This window comes from Cydia amplana, chromosome 3, assembly GCF_948474715.1.
Source record: "Cydia amplana chromosome 3, ilCydAmpl1.1, whole genome shotgun sequence".
Lineage (NCBI taxonomy): Eukaryota > Metazoa > Arthropoda > Insecta > Lepidoptera > Tortricidae > Cydia > Cydia amplana.
The window spans coordinates 18,937,464-18,952,313 of NC_086071.1; the positions used below are offsets into that span (position 1 = coordinate 18,937,464).

The window sequence follows — 14,850 nt, forward strand, 5'->3', positions numbered from 1 at the left end:
CGATCAGAATTTAAATTCTAATTCCACAAGAGTTCTTTCACAAGTCGAAAGTATGTCGTGAGAACAGGTGCGGCAATAAATTCACGTGCTTTTTCGTAAAGCACTACAATGCAATGGCTATATGCATGACATATAAATAACGTAACACGGAATGAAATAATATGCAGATAGAGTAAACTGGCATCGGTAATCTCTCTCTATCATTAATATAAATGGGCTTTTTCTAAAATAAATATCGAAAACCTGATTCTTTCAAATCTGGACATTCTTGGGCTCATTCTACTCAGAATCGACAGCACTCTCCACCCTTCCATTAAAAAAAGATGTCCCAAAATGTCCATTCCATTACGTCACGTTTTATTATGAGAATTTTTTTCACTTGTATGGACGTGACGTAGTGGAATGTACAATTTTCATACAAATTTTTGGGACATTTTTTTTTATCATCAGGATTGAATATGCTAGTGATTCTGAGTTGAAAGAACCCAAAAACACCAGGATCCGTGAGAATCGGGTTTTCAATATTTATTTTAGAAAACGCCCAAATTCAACGCGTTTCATTCGCTACGGCGCAAACAATTGGCATCTTGTCTAGGCACATTCAAAGAAATATAACAAATTAATTAAATACCTACCTATGCTTGGTCAAGCAAATTTTGTCAGTAGAAAAGGCGACAAGTTTGAAAAATCGCGGTTAGCAACACTACGTGTGAATTGTTCGAAGCTCGCGTATCATTTACTGTGTGTGGAACTGTTTTGTTTACATTTCATCGTTGTTCGATGTACATTGCTGCTTTTTGTTCGTTTCTTTACACTTAGTGATACTATACTTTAGTTTGCTTTACATTGCTACCTACTGACATATATACAGCTTGACAGACTATACGGTAAAAACTTGTTGTTTCAGTTACTACATACTCATCCGAGGGTCTACCGCGAAACACGAAAATGGAAATTTGGTTAACTACCTCTCTATTGCTCGAATGTGCTAGAGTGATAGAGAGGAAGATAACGAAATTTAGATTGTCGTGAGTGTGTAGGGATTTTTTATTTTTTATTTATAGTTCCCTCATCCTACACTTCATACCATTACCAATAGCTATCGGGACCAAATCAATTTGTAGCGCAAGAAATTCTTTAACGTAAGATTACGCGTTTAATACGCAGAGCCGGAAAGGTTGCGCTGTATGTCCAATTTTGTCAAATGCTTTCACTTTCGCGTAAATATATTGCGTACTTAAAACCTATATAGTACCGTAAAATGGAGTGAGTAGGGTCAAAACTGAAATTCAAACCTCGATAACATTTTATTTTTAAATATGAAAACTGAATGGTGTATATAATAAGTGTTCCGGACGTTTGTATTTTAGTTTTTATTTTATTTTGGGTAGTTCCATTTCATAACTTTGACGATAAAGAGGAAAACCCACCTCACCCCGTAGTGCCACGTATTTGGGGTGAGAGGGGTTTTCATACAAAGGTGATTTTGGAAGATTGTTGGATCGATTTTTTTTTATGCGTATTACTATAGCCACAGATTATATAATAGTTCTTACGAACACATACTTAAAATCTCTCAAAGAAAACGCAAATACCTACCGTTTTAATACCTACACTAAAATACAATGGAATGACCTTCAACGCGCCGCCGCGCACCGGCGCAACGCTAGGGTTGCCGATGCTTAGAAATGATTTACTAATATAAGATACCTACCTACTTAGGTAGGTACAAATATAAGTTTTAATTGTTAAACTAACATTAGAACTAGTCATATAAAAGCATAGCGTAAAATAACCATGAGCAAGATAAGTTGCAATAAGTAATTACAATATTCCGTTTATGCGTTTCATTCCGACGAGTGACTGCGAGACATTTTAAAAGGTCATATCTCCCTGCAGTAAACGCAGTGTTTACGCCGTTTTATAAACCGCGCAATGAATCAATAATTCAATACGACCTAAGTAGCTTGTAGCTTGCAACCACAATTGAAACTATCGTAAAAATAAAACCAAAAGTACTTGTATTGAGAATGTCTACCTACTTTTCCTATCTATCGGAAGAGCAAAAACGGTATTTTTTATTAGTTTTGTTGTTTCTGCATTCATCCACACTACAAGTAGTGTTATTTGTTCATTGGTTCAAGACATTTCTTTCGCATACATTTTAGCATATTCGAGCGCGCGGCGACGCGACGTGCGTGCGTGAGCGCGCGTGGCAACCAACTGGCTTGCTTTTCTACCGTGAACGGGAACGGATTCGTAGGTATAAAACCGAGCTCGCGCGGAGAGTTCCATAGGCCTGCTATAGCTCCATTTTAAATTGGAATACATTATTTTTGTAGCAGTAGCCTTAAAATCCCTTCTCGCCCCCCTCTCAAACCTTCTCTCCCCATTCATAACCCACCTCTCCCCGAGAAACCTACTCACCCCGTTTTACGGTACTACATTTATTACGTCTTCCAATAAAACCGGTAAGTACCGATTTATTTATTGCTTTATTTTGTGTCAGTTTATGAGCAGAACCTTAAATTTCGCTCTCCCTTTACCATATTGAGACTTGCTCAAATCTGGAGTCCATCTGGGGCAGTAACTGTATCATATAGGTACATACTTATACATACATAGGGGATCACAGACTAATTCAATTCATTATAAATACATATTGCGCATTAGAGAGACAATCAACACTTGTGAATGAACATAGGTACCTAAACTAAACTGTCACGTTAAGTATATCATTCACATCACCATATTATTATCTTTCGTTTTATTGAACGCGATCTTGACTTGCGCTGTAGAGTACAGTGAGAGTACAGCTGTAACAGGGCTTTTTCTAAAATAAATATCGAAAACCCGATTCTTTCAAATCTGGACATTCTTGGGCTCATTCTACTCAGAATCGACAGCACTCTCCATCCTACCGTTAAAAAAAGATGTCCCAAAATGTCCATTCCATTACGTCACGTTTTTAGTATGAGAAAAATTTTCACTTGTATGTAACGTGACGTAGTGGAATGTACAATTTTCATACAAAATTTTGGGACAAATTTTTTTATCATCAGGATTGAATATGCTAGTGATTCTGAGTTGAAAGAACCCAAAAACACCAGGATCTGGGAGAATCGGGTTTTCAATATTTATTTTAGAAAACGCCCAACAATACATGGGTTACGGTGTCCCCTCACCGTCAAGCAGTCTGTACGCTCTTTCGCAATCATGGTGTAAAAGAAAGTAAGTACCTAGTAGCACAGAATAAATAATAGTACTAAGTATAGAAGACTCACTCTCTAACAAAATGCGTCTGTTACGATCAGCACAGATATGGCCGCTAGGTGGCGACAGCGCTACGCGCGGCTTATGGCTTTCCCCAAAATTGGGGCCGAACGGATGTACTTTTAGCTACCTGTAGCAAAGCGACGAAATCGCGGAGTGAGACACGCCTGCTAGTAGTAAATTCGCGTTTAGTGCGTGCTTATGCGTGCGTTTTAAAATAAACAGTTACGTTATGAATCATCAGTTGTATTGAGCGTGTTTGTATGGATATAACTGTAAGTGTAGTAAGTAGTCAGACAGTCAGACCACCCACAATGTTCTATAACATATTGTAACTGAGATGTAGGGTAATTGCTGACGTCTTTTTCAATTATCTGATAATGAAGCTTAAACGCAAAATATTCTAAACGACTTAGGTTCTTGTAAAATAGAACGCCATCAGCACAACTGAAGACATGATGATGATGGGGAGGATTTTTTAATTTCGACCGCTCGATTTCGTGTATTTCGTTCAATAATATCTCTATTACTAGGCATTTAAATTCTACTGATAGAATAGAAAACGAGTGATCAATACCACTAGATTCCCAATTTCTATCGCTCGTATTTCAAAAATTAACATTTCTCCGTTGTCCACCGATTTTCGAGTGACAAAATAGAGCAATCGAAATTCAAAAATCGCCCCCCTGACCGTGGAATCCTCTGCAGCTCTGGATATGTCTTAGCTCCATTTTGTACTTGACAGGGATAGGTAATTAGGTACATAGGGTAACTTACGTCGTGTTGGTAGCTGAGATGTACCGTTCCGAGGAGTGGTACACCCGCCATGAGGACCTGTGTGCCGTGTCCACCACCCACGACTCTTCGGTACCAGCTTTTATAATCTTCTGCAGCTCGAAGGGGCACTTGAAACAAGAGATAATACGAAAATTAAGAGTACCGTCAAACTACCTACCCAACTATACACAATCTTGGAAAAAAATCAAATTGGTCATTTTTTTAATTCAAATATTTGAATTCGTGTTTTTTAAGTATTCAGACAGATTTTACCCTCTCTGAATTTTGATTATTGTTTTGACACGACGTTGACACGAGTGGTAGTGGAAGTTCCAGTTCCAGTTCCGCGAGTTCCAATAAGGGTCTGTATGCCCATTAATTAGTATTTAGGGCGAGTTCAAACATTTTCTACTTGCGTTAAGTAACAAATGTACACTTGGTCCAGCAAATCTTGTCAGTAGAAAAGGCGGAAAATTAAAAATCGCGCTTTAGCAACACTACGTTTGAATTGTTCGAAAATCGCGTGTCATTTATATCTTATCTGTGGAACTGTTTTGTTTACATTTCATCGTTGTTCGATGTAGAGTCTGTGCGGAAAGAGAAGAGTCGTGGAATGTATTCGGCAGATTGGGCCCCATATATTCCATATTCCATGACTCTTCTTTTCTCTTTCCGCACAGACTCTACCTACATTGCTTTTGGTTCGTTGTCTAGGGATGCCACACTTTAGTTTGCTTTACATTGCTACTGACATATCCAGCTTGACAGACTATATGAACTCGTACTACTCGTGAGTAAGATGGTTATAGTTTGTCAAAGGACTGTCTCATTTCAAACATAGACAGAGATAATCATACTATAATAAAGCAAATCACAGCGTAGGTACGTCTCGCGCACCAATATGCACGAGCGAGTGTATCATATGAATAACTAACCAAAAGATCTTAAAACATGTGTGATTAACACAGATATTCCTGAGTCTTGGGTGTTTTCTATGTATTTATGTATTTGTATATTATATATATCGTTGTCTGAGTACCTACAACACAAGCCTTCTTGAGCTTACTGTGGGACTTAGTCAATCTGTGTAAGAATGTCCTATAATATTTATTTATTTATTTATAACCTGAAAATCGACATCTTAGAGTTTGCCCCCCGGAGTTTGTCCCATTAAGAGCAGGCTCCGCTTTGGCAACCTAAGTTTTTTACGAAAGCGACTGACATCTGACCTTTCAACTAGCGGGAAAATTGGCCTTATTGGGATAAGGCCTTCACCTTTAGCAAAATTCGTTTCTGTGTAAATTATCAAAAGTATTTCGATTCGGAGTAAATGAATTTCAGCTATTTATTTATTTGTTTATTTTCTTTAAACTAAGATACATTTCTGAATCAAACGATTGCTTTTCCGAGAAAATTACCGTAAAATATAGTCACCACGATTTGCATTGTTCTTTTGTTATTACTTATTATGGCACTTCATACTTTTCTCTAAAACTCTAAAACATGACATGACGTAATACTAGGTAGCTACGGAAACATTGTATACATGCAAAACAAGTCTATTTTGTATTAATGTGCTAAAATTAAACCACGTTTTTGGCACGGAAACCCAATTAACGGAGTTGGTTTTAATTTTAAATATCAACAAACAAGTTAATTAATACCTTGTTTAAGGGCAAATTAATAAAATGTATGTATACTTTGTGTATCTCTGCACAGAGTACCTACCTATATATTACGCTATTGGCCATCTTGCAGTAACTTTATGTATGTAAGTATGTAAATAAAAACCTTAAAGCAGAAAAGGATGATAGATTATAATTGAAATTTAGTTAAAGTTGAGAAAACTGCAATTGTAAGAGAAACGCCGGGTCGTTCCACAGGTGCTAACTACAATCTTAGAGTTTTGACCACTTCAAAAATTGCTAATTAAGTACATAACTAATTAACATTGTGTACGTGTGTATGCTTAATGTAATAATTTTCGTTTATTATTTCCCACTAAGTACCTATCCTTATATAAAAATTTTACACCATTAAATAAATAAATAAATATTGGGGGGACATCTTACACAGATCCACCTAGCCCCAAACTAAGCAAAGCTTGTACTATGGGTGCTAGGCGACGATATACATACATATATAGATAAATACATACTTATATACATAGAAAACATCCATGACTCCGGAACAAATATTAGTGTTCATCACACAAATAAATGCCCTTACCGGGATTCGAACCCAGGTCCATCGGCTTAGCAGGCAGGGTCACTACCCGCTAGGCCAGACCGGTCGTCAAAACACCACACAACACCATTCTTTTAAATGACAGTATCTAATTGATTTATGATAAGATTGATAAGCCTTTACGAAACTCACAATTTTAACGTAAATATTTGAAATGTTCGTAATTAAGGTCAATTGCAATGTCAATTTTTTGTTACATCTATGTCTAAACCGATATTGCTACTAACACTAATGTTTTTGACAAATTAACCTAATTGGTCAATTACGTTATGCTGTATATCTATTTAATACCTTTAAACGAGCAATATATATATATATATATTTCGGGGATCTCGGAAACGGCTCTAACGATTTCGATAAAATTTGCTATATGGGGGTTTTCGGGGGCGAAAAATCGATTTAGCTAGGTCTTATCTCTGGGAAAACGCGCATCTTCGAGTTTCGAGCGAAGCTCGGTCACCCAGATATTAGTAGTATAAAAGGCTTAAATCTATTATGCTATATTTCAGTACATGTTTCGTCAATATATGTACAGTCGCCATCATATAAATGGGAGCGGCCAAGGCACTCACAAATATCTGAACACGCCTCTATTTTCAAGGCGGCAGAGTCGTGTTCAGATATTTTTGAGCACGTCGGCCGCTCCGATATATTTGATGGCGACTGTACCTACATATGTACATACTTAGGTATTATTATACTCTATTGGCAATTTGGCACACCTCAGTAAAAAATAAAACTTAAGGAAAAAGCAATTGATTAAAGGGGCAGAGAACAGGCAGTTTCATCGCTAAAGAGCGATTTCTTTCAGAAAACACAATAACTAAAAAAAATACATTTTATTTTTAATTTGAAATAAATAAGACAGTATGCTGATTTAAAACTAGCTGGCATGGCAATGTTAATTAGAAATTAGAATAAAAACACAATTTGGACTCTATAGACCTATTTGCCTGTAGAAGTCGAAGTGGTGTCATTATTATAAACGTCAGCGTGATGATTATAATGGCACCTCAACACTTTGTCACATCGAAACGCACAGTTACCTTAACCGGACTCTAACTATTCATATGTAGATATACGTGTCTTAAGAATATAGACATTAAACAAAAGATTAACTGACTACCTGTACCTAGCCATAATCTTCTTCCTCCTGCCCTTATCCCACGTTATGTGGGGTCGGCACAACATGTTTTTCTCTTCCAATCTCCTCTGTCTTGCGTCACCTCAGCACTCACTCCTTTCTTTCTCATATTCTCTTTCACACAATCCATCCATCGTTTTTAGGGTTCCGTAGCCAAATGGCAAAAAACGGAACCCTTATGGATTCGTCATGTCTGTCTGTCTGTCCGTCCGTATGTCACAGCCACTTTTTTCCGAAACTATAAGAACTATACTGTTGAAACTCGGTAAGTAGATGTATTCTGTGAACCGCATTAAGATTTTCACACAAAAATAGAAAAAAATAACAATAAATTTTTGCGGTTCCCCATACTTAGAACTGAAACTCAATTTTTTTTATAAAACCCATACGTGTAGGGTATCTATGGATAGGTCTTCAAAAATGATATTGAGGTTTCTTATAGGGTAAAGGCTCCAGTAGTCAGCCTTATAACGACTTTTTTAAGTTTGAACGTTCGGCATTTCTACAGGATTAGTCGGAGAATTAAATAAATGACATGGTTAGATCAATTGTTTATCATAGTTTTAAAACAACATATTTAAAAAATAACAATCCTCTTTATAATATCTCTAATTAAGTTTAAACAAAAAGTGGCACTTTTCTCCAGTAGTCAGCCTCCAAAATCCAGTAAGCAGCCTCTGTGTACCCAGTACTCAGCCTATATAAACTATTCATAATAATTAGATCAAAATCAATATCAGATATAATTTTTATTATAGGTATTTATTTTTTCTTTATTATTTTTGTTATTGTTATTGTAGTTAGTTGTGGTTTTTAATTTTAGTTTATAATTTTTTGCATATATCAAAATCTACGATGTTATATTAATACTTATCTATTTTTTATTTATAATTTTAGTTATTGTTATTGTAGTTAGTTGTAGTTTTTAATTTTAGTGTGTATTACTTACTTGTTTACTTATTTAATAATAAAACAAAATTCTTATAGGTACATACAATTCTTATGACACGAAATTTGTTGGCCATAGGTACTTAACTAACACTATTCTCGCAAACTAAGAATCGCAATATTTATTTTCTAATAATTAATCCGTCAAAAATTAACGAGGTAAATCAGGTAATATATAATATTGTTCCTAGTAGATATTCGGTAAAAAATAATTAAACGAGTCTATTCAGATCTAATTATCATTAATAAACAAAGTCATATTATACCGACTAGGAAAAAGGAAAGTGATTGTTATGTACCTATAGTTAACGTCAAAAATATGTATACACTTTTGAACCTTATTTCAATGAGATAGGGATTTAAAAATGTGGACATATTTTTGGCGGCGACGTACCAAGCAAGGTCAATGGCTGAGTACTGGATCAGCGAAACCCAGTGGTCAGCCGTATTAAAACGTTATTTCAAATGGGGCTGACTACTGGGTTTTACTTTAAATTGACTAGGGCATGCCTAACTAAATTTGAAAATATAAATTTAACGGTCCTAACGGTCGCATTGGCTCGAAAATAATAAAATAAACGAATAACCCAAAGGTCAGCCGTGGGGGGCTGGGCACTGGATTCTTTGGAAAAAAGTGTTATCCAGTGGCCATCCACCTCAAATTATAAGTGAAATATTGATATTTTCATTCAAATATAATGCAATTTAATAGATAAACTAATAAATAAACTAATCATTAACAAAAACAATAACTTTTAATATTAAAACATAATTTTTCTTGCCTGTTAAGAGAACACCACGTGCAGTAAAAAATATGGCGGACATGACACTATTGCACTCGTCGACAAACAGCACCTGTATGAACGAGTATATTTCTTCCCCCCGTTCCCTCACCGCACCTGTCGTGTGACTAGGGCTTGCAATTCGAATATTCGAATATTCGAATTTGTCGAATATTCGACCTGTTTTGATATTCGAATATTCGGCCGCTCAGGTTTCGAATATTCGAATATTTTTTATTACTATAAAAAAAATCTATGTCATTCGCTGTAGTTACAGTTTCTGTGTGTTTTACGGGTATTTACAGTGAATGAGGAACGGTACCTACCCAAATACGAAGGAAATAATATTTTTACTGTATTCCTCTCGATAGACTTCGTGAATACATTGAAACCTAACTCAATTTAAAAGAAAACTAAATCAAAAGGTATGTTATTTTTACGGTGCGTAAGTTTTAAGTTAAAGGGTCATTCTGTTTATTCAGTACAAGCGTACGTTAAGCGAATTTTTGAAGTCTAAACCTTGTCACTTATCGCAATTCTCAAATTTAATCATACCAAACCTGCCCAACTTGGTAATCTAACCATGCACCTTTAGCTGACGAATAATCCACCCAGTACTCAACTAACTTTTTCCCTTAAATATTCCAATATTATATAATTAGCCGACCATTAGGAATAATAACTTGCCAAAACAAATAAAGTCAATAAAGATCCCAAAACATTACATGTAAAAAGGTGCAAGTCTCGCAACGCTTTTACTACAAAAAAGTTTTGAGATGTAATGTGAAACCAAGTCGGTTATTTTAATCAGTTCCAGGGGATGTTTAAACCCGTATCAATAAGATATCTTTAATTTGTAATACGTATAATGACTTGGCCTTCGCACGGCTGCATAATGACAAAAGGATCATCGTCACCTATTAAAAATAATTTTAATTGAACATAACGTTTGAGCATTACACATATTTACGAGTACGGTACGAGTAAAGCATTACATATATGTGCGATTGCCAAGTCATTACAAATTAAAGATATCTTATTGATACGGGTTTAAACACCCCCTGGAACTGATTAAAATAACCGACTTGGTTTCACATTACATCTCAAAACTTTTTTGTAGTAAAAGCGTTGCGAGACTTGCACCTTTTTAAATGTAATGTTTTTGATGGGATCTCATCTCTTTTTGTAGGCAGTCCTTCTTTTCGGGTACTCATACCCATACTATGTATACACATATCATTACTAAACATATCTTCATTCATACTCACATCGTACATCGTAGTGTACCTTTACTTTACCTACTATTTGTAGGAACTGCAACAGTAACTTTGTAATATCATATATTTATATGGGATTACAAACTTACTTCTGCAGTTCTTTGATCTTTAAAACGTGACTGATATTGCAATATTTTTAGGTTTCCCTTTATGTGGCCATTAAACCCTAACTCTGTACCAAGTTTCAGCTCTCTGAGTTTATGGGAAGTACTAGTTCTATTCTGATGATCATGAGTGAGTGAGTGAGTGTCATAAATGCGAAACTTTGCTTTCGCTTAACTTCGGAACTAAATGACCTACAGACTTGAAATTTTAGATTTTAAGTATGTGATTATAGCTTACTGGATGACAAAAATTTCTGCGTTCTGGTCTTATCCAGAGGTTCTCAAATAGGGGCCTGAAAATGCGGCGAAATGGTTCCAGTAAAGGATGGTACGGCAGTGTTTGCTTCGCGCTCGACTTGGCGGGGGCACTGCCGTGCCCCCAGATTCAAAATACAATGAAATTAAAGGCCTTTTTACAGGCCTCTGAGTTAATTTAAATCGGAAAATAATTACCTACTAAAAAAAATATCTTACATACCTAGGTGTTTCGATGGTTAGTTATATTATTTCACGCAACGACGAATTTATAATAAATTTATCTAGAAATATTAAATACCTACGTCTAAATTTGGCGTTTTACTTGTTTTTATAAATGTGGGCATCTTATAAGTAGTAGGCTGATAAAACCTAGTCAATTAAGTGGATTTCTGCCAAATATCCTTAGTTTTAGCAATATGTGAAAAAAGATTTTGAATAAAACGATAATAAACCGATTTCTCGTTCCTTTTCTTATTTTTTATAATATTCGAATAATTATTCGAATATTCGAATACGTCGTCAGAAAAAGTCGAATATTCGAATATCTGAAAGTTTCGAATATTTGCAAGCCCTACGTGTGACGTATTAACCAATAAGGAATCAAAGCTCCTATTTGAGTACTCGTGATTTGTTTAAACGAATATACCAGATATTTATGACCAATAAACGACTCAAAAGGCTGACCACTGGTACCTGGCTGGCCACTGGTGCTGTTACCCTATCATTTTTTTTCTAAACTGAATACGCGAGAGACACTTCCAAAGTGGTAAAATGTGTGTGTGACGTGATGACATCGCCCCCCTGTAACTTCTAAAATAAGAGAATGATAACACTAAAAAAAATATATGATGTACATTACCATGAAAACTTCTACCGAAAATTGGTTTGAACAAGATCTAGTAAGTAGTTTTTTTTTTAATACGTCATAAATCGTAAACCGCAATTTATCTTTCATTCAATTACTTGCTGCTACGGAACCCTTCATGGGCGAGTCCGACTCGCACTTGGCCGCTTTTTTGGGTCTTCCATCCGCTCTCTGTCCATCGACATTAATCCCTAACATTCTTTTGCCTATATGGCATTCATCCCTCCTCATTACATGCCCATACCATGCTAACCTACTACTCCTCATAGTAAGAGGCGATAATATTACCGTATGAAAGGAAATTGAGTAATCCCACATATAGCAATACCGCGAAGTGGGGTAGTATAGTTTCTGGGGTTCCGTACCCAAAGGGTAAAAACGGGACCCTATTACTAAGACTCTGCTGTCCGTCTGTCTGTGTCTGTCACCAGGCTGTATCTCATGAACCGTGATAGATAGACAGTTGAAATTGTCACAGATGATATATTTATTTGCCGCTATAACAACAAATACTAACCGCCCTTATATAAAACTTTACGCGTCTGATTTAGTTAAATTATGTTTTATCCCTTTCTTACAATTATTTAAGTCAAAATGACAAACGATTATTAGGTAATTGAGGTTTGTAACGCGTTTATGTATAAGGGGGTTTAATTAAACAGAATAAAATGAAATATTTAAGTGCCGTAATTTTGCGTAATGGTACGGAACCCTTCGTCCGCGAGTCCGACTCGCACTTGGCCGGTTTTTATACCGTGTAACAATGCGTATCTCGGCCGATGGCCAATCGCCGATAATTTCTCTAACGAGCTCGCATGCCGCGAGCGCTTGACACACATCGAGATTCGCTATTGCATTTATTATAGAGGAAACTGAAGTTAGTTTTGTGTCTAGTGAGATAACTGGGGTATAGTTTAAAACCGGACAAGTGCGAGTCGGACTCTCCTACCGAGGGTTCCGTACAAAATTCTTGTAATAGTCGAGTGTGCTCAGAGCATAAAAAGGTCAACGACAGCGTTGCGTGAACTAGAGATTTCCTTTGGCAGGATTGGTTCTTAGGACCCAAGGACGGATTTAAGAAGTGGAGCCACCTAGATTTTAGGCCGTCGTTTAGGGCTTCCACTCTCGACTATAATTCATTGTTATAGCGGCAACAGAAATACATCATCTGTGAAAATTATAACTGTCGAGCTATCTCGGTTCATGAGATACAGCCCTGGTGACAGACAGACAGAAGGACAGTGGAGTCTTAGTAATAAGGTCCCGTTTTTACCCTTTGCGTACGGAATCCTAAAAATTTAGCTAAGGATATAAACAATTTTTATTATTATTTTTTCCATGTATATTTTGAGTTTTGACGAAGATAACGTACTTATGTAAAGGAAAGTATTTACATATTTATTTTGACTATCGCTATAGGTTATCAACTATCAACTGACAGTCAGATGTGTATTGTAAAACTTAGCACATTTGTTACACTTAAAGGAAAGCAAAGCATACATTTTCTTCTGATCTAAATCATTTTCATAACAACAGCATTCTCTTGTGAGCTATATGATTTTCACAACAACTGTTTTTCAATTTATACATGTGCAGTTATTAGTTTTAAGGTATGTAGTATTCATTTATTGTTTTAATATTTGTGATATCTTCCTTCGGCCCTGATTGTCTGGGCGTAATCGCACCACGTCCTCCCTGGGTATCAGTAATGGCAGGGCATTGCACTTCGAGGGCCAAGCACTGGTCAGCCCGCTCCCGGGAAATCCCGTGACGTGTCAAACTTGTTTGTGTCGTAATTATAGTCCTATACCTACCAATTTAGTAGGATTTTACTTAGGGCTGGCTATAGTTTATTTTTACATTACATCAGAGTTAGTTAACAAAATATTGAATAGGTATGTCTTTTTGAGAGAAATTAAATTATTTTCAGAAAATATTTTAATTCCGTTCCGTGAACAAGTTTTTGTACGGAACACTAATAAAAATCGACTTCTACTCGAATCGTAAGTACATGTTCTATATTTTGACGATTTCTTCAAAACATTGCATACAAATATGTGTAGAAACTAGAATGGCTCAAAGACAATATGAGTCAGTATGTCGACAGGAAATTCGCATGATATTTAACCGTTTTCTACCGTGTCTTGAAAGTGTTTCCCATACAATTATGTACGTATTGTCCATGTCGCTTCGATCAATCAGTTCCGATTGAGCGGAAAGTGGTAACAATGATAGAAACAAAAGTAAACAGACTATTAGAAAGTTATTACGGGAATGGCTTTCTGCCAAGGTTACGCTAAAACTGTCGTGCGGATTTGTTGGTCATGGATCTTTTACAAGGTAATATCGATTTAACTAATTTAAAGGTTGTTCGTAAACTGAAAAATTGGTTGAAACTAGAATATTGTCTACCGTTTAACTGATGCGGTTGGTAAGAAGTAATTAAATATTTAGACCACTAGGTACTGCTGGAAGGATTTAATGGGGCTGATGCTGATTTGAATGAATGATCGTTTATTTGCATTAAACAAGCGTGTAAATATATACATAGGCGTTCAATATTTCATTACAGGACGGTTCTTGTTTTGTGTAATGTTAAGTTAGTAAAAATGTCCTTTTTCTTTATCATCCGCCTGAACGTGAAAATTAGTGACATTAGATTAGACTAGACCTAAAGAAGAACATAGTTTTTTGGCTCAGGTCTATTAAATACTAAACATCAATTACTGACGATTCCATAAAGTCTTCTTGTCCCGGTTTTCATCCTACCCCATCTCATACTATAAGTAGGTAGGTAGGTATATTGATATTGATTTATATTTTTTTGACTAATCCGTCAAAACCAAAACCGACCTAGTTTACTAACAATCCGATTAAATCGGTCTTAAGTACCTAATTAAAATTGTAACTAATTACAAGGTGTACATTGCCCTTAAATTTTTACCTCTATACCTATACTCTCTCTCTCTCTCTCAAGAGATGATTTCCGGGATAGGTATAAAGTGTGCTTAAAATGTTCAATCCAGAGGCAAAGTATTTTTGTGCCAACTTACATTCAAATCCGCTCAGCCGTTTTTAGGGTTCCGTAGCCAAATGGCAAAAAACGGAACCCTTATAGATTCGTCATGTCTGTCTGTCTGTTTGTCTGTCTGTCTGTCCGTCTGTCCGTCCGTAT

At 36.0% G+C, this 14,850-nt stretch overlaps 1 protein-coding gene across 1 annotated transcript in view; it reads right to left on the reverse strand.

Annotated features, from left to right (window-relative positions):
- The window catches only part of LOC134662840 (heparan-alpha-glucosaminide N-acetyltransferase), a 52,020-nt gene that overhangs the window by 36,114 nt on the left and 1,056 nt on the right, over positions 1 to 14,850 (reverse strand). Inside the window, 1 exon segment of the mRNA XM_063519163.1 lies at positions 4,051 to 4,178. Within this exon segment, the coding sequence (XP_063375233.1) occupies positions 4,051 to 4,178 (128 nt within the window).